This window comes from Euwallacea similis, chromosome 7 (assembly GCF_039881205.1).
Source record: "Euwallacea similis isolate ESF13 chromosome 7, ESF131.1, whole genome shotgun sequence".
NCBI lineage: Eukaryota > Metazoa > Arthropoda > Insecta > Coleoptera > Curculionidae > Euwallacea > Euwallacea similis.
This window is the reverse complement of record NC_089615.1, coordinates 2,787,266-2,800,615: the sequence shown is the minus strand read 5'-3', so window position 1 is coordinate 2,800,615 and position 13,350 is coordinate 2,787,266. Positions and strand designations below refer to the sequence as shown.

Sequence of the window (13,350 nt, the reverse complement as noted above, 5' to 3'; positions counted from 1 at the left end):
TAAAGTTATTTCTCAGTCAAATTAATGGTATAAGAAATTCTCGATTTTTAATGAGGAAAGTGTATGCAAACGCAGCAAGGGTTCAGGAATACAATTGACTGAAAGCAAGCTGTATTTAAATTATTAACATAACGAAGAAGTGGCTTAATGGGTGGCACTTCGTGAATTTATGAGGCTAAAACAATGCGTGGGTGACCTTTTTCGGTATGAAACGGTTACAGCTCGACGAAGCATTTGGAAATTTACATTTTCAGCAGAATTTCGAATAAAAAAAACAAACTTCCAACTACAGAGTGCTTCAGAGTAAGTCTGCCTATTACTTACCACTAATTCCTGGGACCGAAATGAGCAAAGAAGTTCATACCAACATGGGTCCGTTTTCAATTTTTGTCTGAAATACGGGGTGACAAAAAATTATTCTTTTTTTTAGTTTATTCGTAGTGAGTCCGTTCCGGCATTATATATTTTTATGAAAATTGGGAGTCGTAAAAATAGGTGAGGAGACACATGTTTAAAGGGAAAAAATATTTTTAATTTCACCAGAGGCGTCCCCATGCTACTGGTTTAGTGAAATATAAAAAAAATGATTGAATGCTTCATATTTCTGTGAAAAAGTGTGTCTTGAAAATTTTTCATAACGTTAACTGTTTTCTCTGTAACTGAAGAATGGCAAAATTCATTCGTTTAACACAAAGAAAATTACTAGGGATTTTTAAAATAGTGCACGATACAATGGGAAAAAGGGCCGCGGTATACATTTTTGCAGATGGAGGGCATTTTCAACACCTTTTTTAATAGTTTTTTTTTATAAATAACGCTAATGTACCTAATTTATACTTGCAGTTTTAAAAATAGTTAGCATTTTTTTTCATGATGAATGTTATGAAAAATATTCAGGGAACCTTTTTTTCACAGAAATATGCAGCAGTAAGAATATATATATTTTTTAAACAATGGCGTATCATATTTTCCGTTTAAAATGTTGAGTCACATTAATAAATACACCACTGATGAAATTTAAAACATTGTTTTCCCTTAAAATATGTCTCCATATCTATTTTACGCTCACCAATTTTTATAAAAATATTTAATGCCGGAATAGACTTATTAGGAAAAAATTTAAAAAATAATAATTTTTTACCACTCTACATTCCAGACAGAATGTGAAAACGGACCCACGTTCGTATGAACTTTTTTTAAATTTCAGTCACAGGAATGTACAGTAAGCAGTTAGTAGGCTTATTCTGAAACACCCTGTATAATGATTCAGACTCGGACTAGGCAGACTTGCCGTTATACCATAAGCCCATGAATTGTGACGAGTGTTACTAAATAAATTTTAAGAATTTTGTTTGAATCAGAATGGAAACGATAAAATACTAATTAAACAGAACGCAGAAGACAAACAATTAGCAAAGGGAAAAGAAAGTAAGAGGGATGCAGAAGTGATTTAAGTTTTAATTACTCGTAATGAAGAGGTAAGAAGTTACCAAGTCACTACGTCTCTCACGAATGTTTTTTTCGGAATCATGAAGAATTTTGTAGATTTACTACAGTTGTGGTTGCAGAAAATTAGGTAACGTGGCATTTATGTAACCAACCTACATCGTTTAGCATTTGTAAGATCCCAATAGAGCGGCTCGAACATGAAACATTCTCTAATTACCATGTTCACGTTGCTAAGATTTATAAGCCGCAAGGGGCAGCCAAGACTTAATTACTTAATGGATGATTAGCTAAACTTTTAACTGTGTAATGCAATTTTAGTTAAAGAGCACTTTTCGGCTCAGAATTTCGCAATGCTTGAAAAGTAAATTAGAGAAAAAAGCAGAAAACGCACATAAGAAATTAATTATTGATGATCAGTGATTATCTACAAATCATCTCATAATCATGCCACATAATACTTGTCTAGACCTCAATTTAAAATTCAACTTTAATTTATTTCTGGTTATGTTTACTTTGCACTTTGTTTTTATAAATACAAATTAAATTGTTGCGACCCAATCCAAAACGATAAATTACCGTGTAATGTGCAAAAAATCCAAGGAAAGTTTGTTGTTTTAAGGGTGATGGATCTATTCCGGTGGAAGATTGCGTTATCCGGGAGCTTCTGACAAAGTTGTGAAAATGTTTATTGCAAAAACAGTTAAAATTTTCATAAATTTTGAAATGTTGAAATTCTGAGCGGACGATTCGCGTAGTAAATCGAAGGTGATCAGTGGCTAATTACATTTCTTTTTTAAGAACGACATTGGTTTGGCCTTTTTGAGTAGATTATGCGCAAAGGTAAATAATCTGAGTATGGATATCTACCATAGACCTCCGAACTGGTTTCAGAATTAGCTGAAAGTGACAAATATCAAACTCTTTAAGTGCATGACATTGCCAGTAATTGATGAATTTCAAAATTTCCTTCGCTTCAATTCAAACTCGAATATCGAAAAGTTATGTCTTCAGCTAGAAATTCCTGATCAACTCTGAGAAACTTAACATAGTGACTTACTATTAAGTGCATCAAATGCAGTTCTCTATTGACCTAGTTTTCAACAACGAGCGGAAATTCCGAATGTGTTTGTGGTAATGATGATTGGTCTACACAAATTGGAACGCTGTGGATTAATTAGGTCGGTAATTGTATAGAGTTGTTTAGGCTAAAAGGTAGCAATGCCAGTAATGAGAACAGCGAATGAAGATTTTTTTTCAAAGTTGTCTTTAACCAATCTTTCCATTGAAGTTCAAACCGAGATAGATCCGAGATCGTGTTGCTTGCTTAACGTACTTAATTGAATTAATCAATAACCGACTGTTAAAAAAATAAACAGATAAAAGCTTTTGGGATCATCTAACTTTAGGTGCTGGGATGAAGCAGTATGCTGACATGGTATGAAAGTGAGTTGTTTCGATGATTGATGAAGGGATCTCGGAAACTGGTAGAATTACAAAATCTTTTCCTCCTGCGTGGGTTTTAGGGGACCAATTTAAAATTAGTCTTGCTTTTGGAAGAAAGCCTCTTGGTTTACAACATATTTAACAAAAACCAAATTTTGCTGATGTCTTTAAGTTGATCTAGCCGAGTTACTGTTGGTTTTAGGAAAATAGTATTGTATCGTCAAAAGTTGAACAAATATTACTGTGAATAAGACAATCTGATGAAATTTATTCTGGCAGGTATCATTTTTAAGATATGAATTCAACTACTTTTTTTTCATAGAAAGTGAAGTAGATTCTTCCTTTTCCTAGTTATGGGATTGGTTGAAAGAGTCTTAATTGTTTAAAGGGTGTCCCAACAAGAGCACAAAATTTAAATTTAAAATAAAATACTTTTGTTTAGAAAATATTGAAATTATTATTTAATCATAAAGTAGAGATGTTAAAATTATGTATGAAATAATGTGTCTGATAAACGTCCACTTAGGCTTTGCTGTCATATTATCATTCTTTTGACAAAATTTTCAATCACCTTCTGGCATAAATGTGGTTGAATTTCAGTGATATACTGTCTAATCTCCTGTTTCAAAACTCGCGTGAAAGTAGATTTGTTCACATAAACTTTCGACTTCAAAAAACCCCAGAGAAAAGAGTCTAAAGGCATTAAATCGTACGATCTAGGTGGCCAATTCATGTCATCCAAATGGGAGGTTATACGACCAGGGAATGTTGTGTGCAATAATTCCACTATTTCATGTGATGTATGGCAAGTGGCACCATCTTGTTGGAACCACACGTCTTCGAGATCAATACTGTCCATGTGAGGCACAAGAAATTGGGATGTCATGCTCCGAAACCGTTCGCTATTGACTGTGCATTTTCGGTAGTGCCTTCAAAGAAAAATGGTCCAATGATGCCTTCTGCTCAGAATCCAGACGAAACAATAATACGTTTGGGATGAATTTCCTTTTCATGAACCACATGTAGATTTTAAATACTTCAAATGCGACAAATTTGTTTATTTATGAAGCCATCAACATGAAAATGGGCCTCATCGCTGAAAATGATTTTATTGGAAAAATTACTTTTCACTTTTTGTTGTTCAATGATCCAATTGATAAATTGTCTTTTCTGTGTATGATCTGTAGGTTTGAAGACTTTGTGAAAGAGAGAGCGAAAAGACTTTGTGAACGAGAAGAGTTGTTGAGTGCGTTGGATTTTATAGGCTTTTTGTAATGTATAATTTTGGAACGTGATCTCAAATGGGTGTTCTTGAACTCTTGCCCACATTCTGGCAAACAACCGTGATATTTTCTGCCGAACAACGTGGACGAAGAACACGTACCGATGGTTTCATATCAGTAATCGACCCGTTTTCCTCAAATTTCCTTACTACTCTCTTTACAGTTCAGGCGTTTGAAACATTTTCCCGATCAAATATTAGACGCAATTTGCATATCGTAGCAGCTAAACTATCACCATTTTTGAAATATTATTTAATTATTAAAATATGTTGTGTCGAATATCGGTCCATTTCTAAAAATTAGGAAATTTTAAAAATCAAACGGTCAAAAAGTTTGACAGAAAACATAACAGAAAAAATGGCGCCAAATTAAAATTTTGTGCTCTTGTCGGGATCCTTTATTATTCTCAGTTGTTTATTAGTGATGCTTTCCTCACCTCTTTAAAATAATCAAAATATTCATTTTTCACGTCCATTTCAAGTTTGTTTTTCTAGCCAATTAATTATTTCCCCTGTTTGTTTGATTTTTCTTCAAATGATAAGATAAACCTGTTAACGGAAATTAAATGCAAAATACGGTCATTTTATTACGGTGGATAGGCCGAACATATTGCGCTTCCAACACAATATCGGTATCCCCACGGAGACTATTGACCATTTCATTTAAACCGAATGACTTCCCCCTTTTGCAATATTTGTGGCTTTAATAAGTTTCCTCAATATCGTATATTTTTGTAAAGTGGAGGCGAAGTTTGCCAGAAATGTAATTAACTGCATCCCCGGAGTGAAAGTATAACTAATAAATTTCGGATTTACCGGGTAGTACGTGACGGCAAAAACAGCTTAGTAAACAAGCTGGTAAGTCCTGCAAAATAGGAATCTAAAATTAGAGCGGATTAACCTAATAAGCTAAAGGGCTGTAGGATATAAAGACATAGATTTCATTTTGAGACAAACATTAAAGGGGATTTCTAGCTTTTTTTCTGCGGTGTTATGAGACCAATAAAGTCTCTGTTCTTTCTTTATAGAACAAAAACTGAAGTAATATTTTGTCTTTGTACTCCACATGAGCAGGACCGGTCTTAGTAGGTGAAATTGTTACTCGCCACTCCCTTACCAGGAAAGTTCGCCGTCCATCCTGGTTTGCCGCCCAAGGCCGTCACCCTTCTTCCCCTCCTCAAGGCCGGTAGTGGATACGAATTAGATAAAATAGCTATTCTAGCAATAGCAATTAAGTAATTTTGATACTCAACGTTAAGTACAAATAAAACTCAAATGATTAACAATCTCTCTAGGCAAATCTCGTAACGCTGCCACTATGTTCAGATTTTTCCATATAGGGCGTAAAGCACGCTACAAAGCTCGTGTTCAGCACTGAACAATCTCAGCTTTAAATGAATTTAATGTTCGGTAAATTTATTCGAACTTTTAACAAAGGGGAATTATGAAAAGACACGGCTTTTATTTCTGATTCTGTAATAATTACAGGTTAGGATCATTAAAGGCAACGTTCGTTGATTTCCGAATTACTGGTATAATTCGAAAAATTCACGTTGATATATTAGATATAAATGTCAACGAAGACAGAACAAATGCTTTTTTTATACCGCGTTATTAAAATTAAAGATAACTAGAATGCAATCAACATGCCGGGAAAATTGCGCTGTTTTATGCAGAAGCTGCACCTTAATGAGCAAAAGCGTTGTTGTGCAACGGTATAGAAAGAAACTAACCGCCAAAGAAGTTTTCTTATTTATTGTGTATTTTATTAGCGGAAAATCGTCGCTGTCTTAATTATACAAGGTGTGCGTAAAGTATGAAACATATTAAATAAAATTTATACAGATGAAAGAAAAATAAAATTCCCCAGATATGTCAACCACCATTAGAAGACATCATTATAGACATAAGAATTCCCGTGACGTCATTAATGTTATAGATATGACGTCATACCCTGTTTTTTTATTGCAACCCTAATTTGCCATATCGCCATTTGAAAGATCTAGCAGTTCTGTATACAGGACGATTAAATTTCAAATAGATTACATAACAATTAAAAAAAAAATCTATTATCCGCCTCAACAAAGAAATTCGATTAAAACGCATAGACTCATTGATATTTGGGTCGTTTTTATTTCGAATTTTTTTCTAACGAAGAGTAAACAAGTTGATTTTGTGTTACTATCGTGATAAGTCTCACGTTTGATAGTCGACAAGCTTTAATTGTGCTTTTTGATTGTGCTACAAACTAAAATAGTGCGTTTAAATGAAACTCAGAAAATCGAAATTCTAATTATGAATAGTTGTGAAGATAGGCCTGGACACAATAAGTTTGTGAATTGTTTAACAATAAGTACCCTGATCAACCTATTACGAGATCAAGCATCAGTAAGATTCAGTAAAATTTAATACTTCGGAACTTGGGTCGTATAAGAGATCAGTTTAAACCAGGTCATCCGGCAATCTCAGATAAAAAAAATTGGATGTTTATTAATGGAAAATCCATTTTTATCAAGCCGTCAGATCGCATTACATCAAGGGATAAGTCACTTTTCCGGTTTTTTTCGGTTTTAAAATTTCTTAAGCAGAATAAATGGCATCCATTCAAAATTCATTTGGTGTGAGAACTTAATCAAGATAATTTTGACCGAAGGGCTGCATTTTATGAAACAATAATGGAGCGATGCCATAACGATCTGCGCTTTTCAAGCCGCATAATTTTCTGGGATGAGACAACTTTCGGTTTAAATGGTTCTGTCAATAGGCAGAATTGCAGATATTAGGCATCTAAAAATCCACACTGGATGATGGAAGCACATACACAATGTCCATAAAAGGCCAATGTATGGGCAGGGATTGTCGGTACTTCACTCATAGGGCCGTTTTTTTATTGAAGGTCTACTAATTGGTGTCAGTTACTTTGAACTACTGCAGCAAAACATAATACTGACTATTGCTGGACTCTATTTAAATGCAGCGCATCGCTTCATGCCGGATAATGTTTTATAGTTTCAGGAGGATTGTGTATCGCCACATTATTCACAACCTGTTCGAAATTATTTAAATGCCATTTTCCCAAACAAATGGATTAGTAGGAAAGGACCGATTGAATAGCCTGCCAGATCTCCCGATCTAACTCCGCTCGATTTCTTTTTCTGGTGCTATCTAAAATCTAAAACTTACGTCAACTGATCAAATAAATTTGTAGATTTAAAGATTAGAAAAGCAGAAGAAATCAGATTAATCTATCCTCAAGCGTTACAAAAGAATTTGAAATTCTCCTTGCCCATTGTGAGCAAGTGAATGGTGGCCAGTTTGAATAGTTACTTTAATTTTTTTTCTGTTTGTCTTTGCATTTTTTAAGTCTCAGTTGAATCTCTTTGTTGAAGTGGATAATAATTTTTTTTCTAAAAAAATTGTTATGCAACATATTTGAAATTTAATCGTTCTGTATAGAGAATTGCTGGATTTTTCAAATGCGATATGAAAAATTGGGGTTGCAGTTAAAAAAACGGGGTATGACGTCATATCTACGATACTACATTTTTATGTCAAAATTTGCGAAATTATGAATTAAGGTTGACGTGTTCGAGCATTTAAAAAAAAATCATCTGCATAGATTTTCTTTAATATGTTCTATACTTTACGTCCACACTGTATAACAAATTTTCTTATATTATAAAATCATGCGTTTTGTTCCAGATAATGCCTACAATCGAAACACCTGGTGGATCGGCGGATTTCGCTAGTTATTTAACCCTCGAAGTCGTCTAAACTGATTTGAATGTTCTATTTCCTGTTTGTGCACTTACTGAAAAACAAGATGGAACCGGAAATCCACAAGTTCAACAAAACGCTCAGTGAAGTATTGAACAGAAGCAACGAAGTAGATCCTAAATTATATGATAGATATCTTATGAATAAAGCTATCGACGAACCGGCCTACACAGTGCTGATCGTGATGTACTGTCTATTAATTATCATGGGGGCATTGGGAAACACTTTAGTGGTAAGTAATTTCTTCAGATAATAGATAATCAAAAATCTCATTTAGAACTTCCTATCTGACACTAATCCCAACAACTACAAGTGGCATATAATCGATTAGAGCTGTTTGTTACAACTGACTTTATTCGTTCGGAGAGCTCTCAGTAATATTAAAGTGATATTTCAGGATTACTTAATTCTGATAGTTAAACTTTAAACTAAAAAAGTTATTAATTCCCACCCATATTTAATTAAAATTGTAAGTTGCAGTCTCAAATGTCGGGAACATCTCGCGATCGCATGGGCGTTTCACTTCTTGTTTGTACCACCCCTTTATCATTCACAAAAATAGGTAGCGAATCATTGAAAAGTACTTACGTAAAGCAGTGCTTTATAGACAATTTAATGAAAATCCTAGCAACCATTTCTAAGAATATTTCAGAGGTACAAAGCTAAGGAGGCATTTGTAATGGGAATCTCAGCTAGTTATCTCAGCAAGCACGTTTCTTTGTTAAAAATACCCTGTCAAGTGGCACACGTTTTTTCATTATCGCTTAAATTTCTGCAATTTTAAAACACGAACCCATCGCATTGCGGCTTTATTTGAAGTGTGCTTTTAATGGAAGATGTGAGAGGATAAAGAAAAATAATTTGGTACGTGAGAAGTATGCAACACCAGAGTAAGGGCTGCCGCAATATTGTAACTTATAAGGCAAAAAAATGTGGCTAATGGAAAGGCATAAGTAGCTATATAAATCTTTTGCGGTTATTGCGATTACGCTAAAAGGACACTTTCCAAAACCAAATTAAACAAAGAGGGGGGAAAACATCGTAAAAATTGGCCGGCATCTGGATGTAAGAGCTCTATTGCTTCCAGTAATAAATAAGAACTAAAGTGGTCTAAGCTATTCCTTTTCCTCCTTATATATACGTGTAGGAAAGCTTTATTTCTCGTGCCTGTTTTTTTTTAATATAAATGGTGGCTAAAGCTTCGTTCCTAAATGGAGAAGCGAAGCCGAGAAAATTGCCATTAGTACATGTTTACCTTAGGAGATACTAGTTACTTGGTTGAGTACTTCCCTTGCTTGCGAGTTTCAAAGGAAGTTTGGAAAAACAAATTAGGTCATGTTAGGCTAATAATATCCCATCCACCATAGAATTTGAAAAAAATGTATTTTTGACGAGCCTGTTTCAGTGTTGCACAAAAAGTTCGTGTTCTCCGCTGAATGTTCTTTGAGAACCTTTTTCTATCATTATCAGTTCTTGTTGCACCAATCTTCTTTAGAATGAGGCTAATTAGGGAAATAATTCTGGAACGAGCGACATATTCAGTGCAAACCCACAACTCTATGTCACATTTCCCGCTGCAAAGGGCAACAACACGATTTTTACCCGAGGTAAAAGTGCCATCAATGTTCCAACGACCCTAGTTCAATTGAATTTGCTCCCTTATTGCGAGCATTTCACTTGGATTCGCCGGGAATAATCTCGTGCAATGGACTGAACTTTAAAAGACATCCAATTTCAGCATGCAGTACCATGCATACATATTTTTATCTTTTTTCCAGATAATTGCGGTCTTCAGAAAGCCAACGATGAGGACTCCGAGGAATATGTTCATCGTTAATTTAGCTGTGGCCGATTTGTTGCTATGCACGGTGACGATGCCCTTGACTTTAATGGAAATACTGACCAAATATTTTCCATTAGGGAATTATTTGTTTGTGTGTAAGACGATCGGCATACTGCAAGCAATGAGTACTTACGTATCGACGCTTTCCATTACTGCAATCGCTTTGGATAGATATCAGGTAAGTTTGTTTTATATCTTATCCCCAAGATACAGTTTTAGCACGCCTTTTGCAAAAGTGCGAGAGCATCTTGTAGGGAATAAAGTAAAATGTCTTAAAATTGAAGAACTGAAAAAGAACAAGAGTAATTGCTTCATTCCAAAAATTTTTTCGCCCTTCAAAAACATGTTAGTATGCATACTATAATAGTATATTAAAGACCAAGGTTATGAATTACATTATTATGATCCGAGTACTTTTTCGTATGTTATATTGCGTGACGAGAGAAGCGCGGTCCCGCAAAACCCTACTCGCTACATAAAATTCTAAAATTCCCAATCGGCTACATAAATGAAAATTTTGACTAATTGCCGTGTTTCTCTTAAAAAAAAACCTCCGCATATAGTCATTTCATTGACACTATTAATTAAACTACGAAAACTCAAGAGAAACGGACGTTTACCATTCAATTTGTGTCTATTTTAAACTTCAACGTTAAACGTTTTATGGCAAATGTTCTCTTTGGGTACGTAACAACGCCAACTGGAATGGTTATATTTGCTGCGAGATCAGCAAATATGTGGGTTTCGACTCTATGTTGAGTGTCAATACTGGTCCTTTAGCATATGCTGCAAATGCCGCACAACCGTGTATATTAAGCCTTGTTGAATGTATGGCGATTTCTCTGCAATTAACTCCAAATATCATCAAAAAAATGTTATGATCAATCAAATAACGAAGATAAATTTGAATATTACGTTCGAAACGGAGTACACTAACTCAGGATAAACTTTTTGTGGGTGTTGCGATTGATATCAAAACATCGATCGCTTACTTGGGGATAGATCTTGGAGTCCTTACTTGAATTTTATTGTTGATATTTGGAAATTTACATGAAAAGTCTTACACAATTAAAACGAGTCGAAATTTTAATACCTAAGAGATTAAGGCAGCAAACAAGCCATCAACCACTGCTAAGGTCCGAAGTTTATCTATTGATCGGTAGATATTTATTATTCCTTTTATTAGATCGATTGTAGTATTTATAATAGAAGTAATCCTTTTTATTATTATAGTTTTTCCTATTTTTATTTTGCATATTTTTTCTCTGGAAATGTGCTCCTGATGGAGAACTTCCCCTCTTCCGATTTCGAGGATGGTTAGTGCATCCTATACTGTATATTTCACGACACTAGCGATATGAAGGAGTGTATGCTTCCGCGCATCCCCACTTAGTCTGTACAAAAAACGAAGTAAACATAGGAGAGATTAGCTCTCGTACTGCATAAGCTCTGCAATGTTGCCGGTTTGCTTTTAAGCAGCCAGTTTGATTGATTGTTATTTAACGTTTGTTACCAAAATTATTTCAAATAATTATTCTCTTCAAAATTTAATAAAAAATAAATACAACTGTTAAACATGAAACAAAATAAAATGTTAGAAATAAACAGAAAATAAATAAAAATTTAATCAATGGAAATTAAAATAAAAGCCAAAACTAAATTAAACGTTCAAATCAGCTCTTTTCTTGTGCAGAACAAAAATCGAGCTGGTCATAAAAATTTCGCCGCACGTTTGCTAGTGTTTCTGAGTTGATAGTTTACATGCAATTTCGAATTTGAATTCGCAACTGATTTAAATTATTAGCACTATCGCCCTCAAATCTGTAAATTGTAGATTTAACACAACCCCATAAGAAAAAATCTGCAGGAGTTAAATCAGGGGATCTAGCTGGCCACTAAATGTTGTCCCATCCATTTATCACTTTGTTTCGAAAATGTTTCGCGCGATGTTCTAACAAGAACGGCATTGTGGGCAGGACAACCATTTTGTTAAAACCATACATCTCCTAATTCAACTCCTAATTGTTGGATTGCCGGAATAATTTGTGTCTGGAGTAGATTGAGGTATCTTAATCCGTTCAATGAAAAACGAATCAATTCCATGGTCACCTAAAATAATTGCCCAGACATTAAGTTTTTGAGGATATTACATTCGTACATTGTAGGTTCTGTGCAAATTCTCTCTTGACCAGGAACGAGTAACGGCTGGATTAGAGTCACCCAATAATGGAAATGTCGGTTCATTCGTAAAAAATATGCTTTTGATGAAATTTTAATCATTATTCGCCCTTTCCATTATTGTTTCGCAAAAAACTAGCTGTCTCTCTAGATTTTCAGGAAAAAATTCGTTCATTTTTTGCACCTTGTATGAATTATATCCGCTTTTCCTCAAAATTTTGTGGGCGATTGCACATGACATATCTAATGGGTTGGGTATTTCCTTGAGGGACTAATCAGGATTTTCCTCAACACTGGCACAAATCATAATTTCCGGCTCTTCCCTTTCATTTTTCCCACCATCTTGTGCGGTGCATTTACTATGCAGGGGCGAAACACATCCAATCGTCTCTAATTTCGAATGACACGGCGCACAGTATCAGCACTAGGAACGGGTCGATTATCAAAATTTCTTGAAAGACAAGTGACAACCTCTTATGAAGATTGTCCTGAAAAAAATTGTTTGAAGATGAAGACTTTTCCTTCAATCGTAAAAATTCACATTTTATTATGTTTTTATTCGCTATTCTAATAATACGCGGAGGATAAAATTATTTCAGTTTCGATAGCAAGTGGAGAAAATATAATTCTATAAGTTCAAAAAAAATTGCAAATATGATATCGACAATGGCATATTATTTAAATATATTATATAATTTTTTTAAAATTAAGGAAGCCGGCAGCATTGCAGAGCTCATGCAGTACGACAGTTGATCTGCTTTATGTTTACTTCTTTTTTTGTATACTATAAATGAAGATGCGCGGAAGCATACACTCCTTCATATCGCTAGTGTCGTGAATTATACTGTACATGTTGGGTTCACGTATGGGCTTTATGGCTGGCATTCTATCGGAAAATTGAGCGAATCGATAATTCAAATAATATGACATAATAATTTTGCCCCTAAATGCGGTCGTTCCGGCTTTCAGTATTACTAACGCGACAGCATACAGGTATAAAAAATTAAATTAAATTTCTTTATACATATAATACATGCAAATACAGGGTGTAACGTATCGTCATGAAGATATTTCAGGGAACGATAGTACTTTGCAAAACAATAAAAAGATGCTAATAGATCTATGATCAAAAACGCATCACTTTCGATATACAGGATACCAAAAGTTCATATTTTTTCTTATATTTTGCGTTTTTCCCACGTGTTCCTTGAGCTAAATTTTTAAATTCCGTACACCTATTTTCTATGAGACCGTTTGCAACAAAACGTCAAAATCGTTAGTAACCATATACAGGGTGTTATGTTTTTTGTGTCATGTACCATTTTGTGCTTTATATCTTTTTTTGAAAGACTGTGTGAATTCTTACACAAAATTAAAA

At 34.4% G+C, this 13,350-nt stretch overlaps 1 protein-coding gene across 1 annotated transcript in view; it reads left to right on the top strand.

Moving 5' to 3' along the window:
* NPFR (Neuropeptide F receptor) overlaps window positions 1-13,350 on the top strand; it is a 59,544-nt gene that overhangs the window by 30,155 nt on the left and 16,039 nt on the right. Inside the window, exons 2-3 of the mRNA XM_066391858.1 lie at window positions 7,877-8,183; window positions 9,730-9,972. Coding sequence (XP_066247955.1) covers window positions 7,959-8,183; window positions 9,730-9,972 — 468 coding nt within the window. The 5' untranslated portion in view covers window positions 7,877-7,958. The remainder of the gene's footprint in view (window positions 1-7,876; window positions 8,184-9,729; window positions 9,973-13,350) is intronic.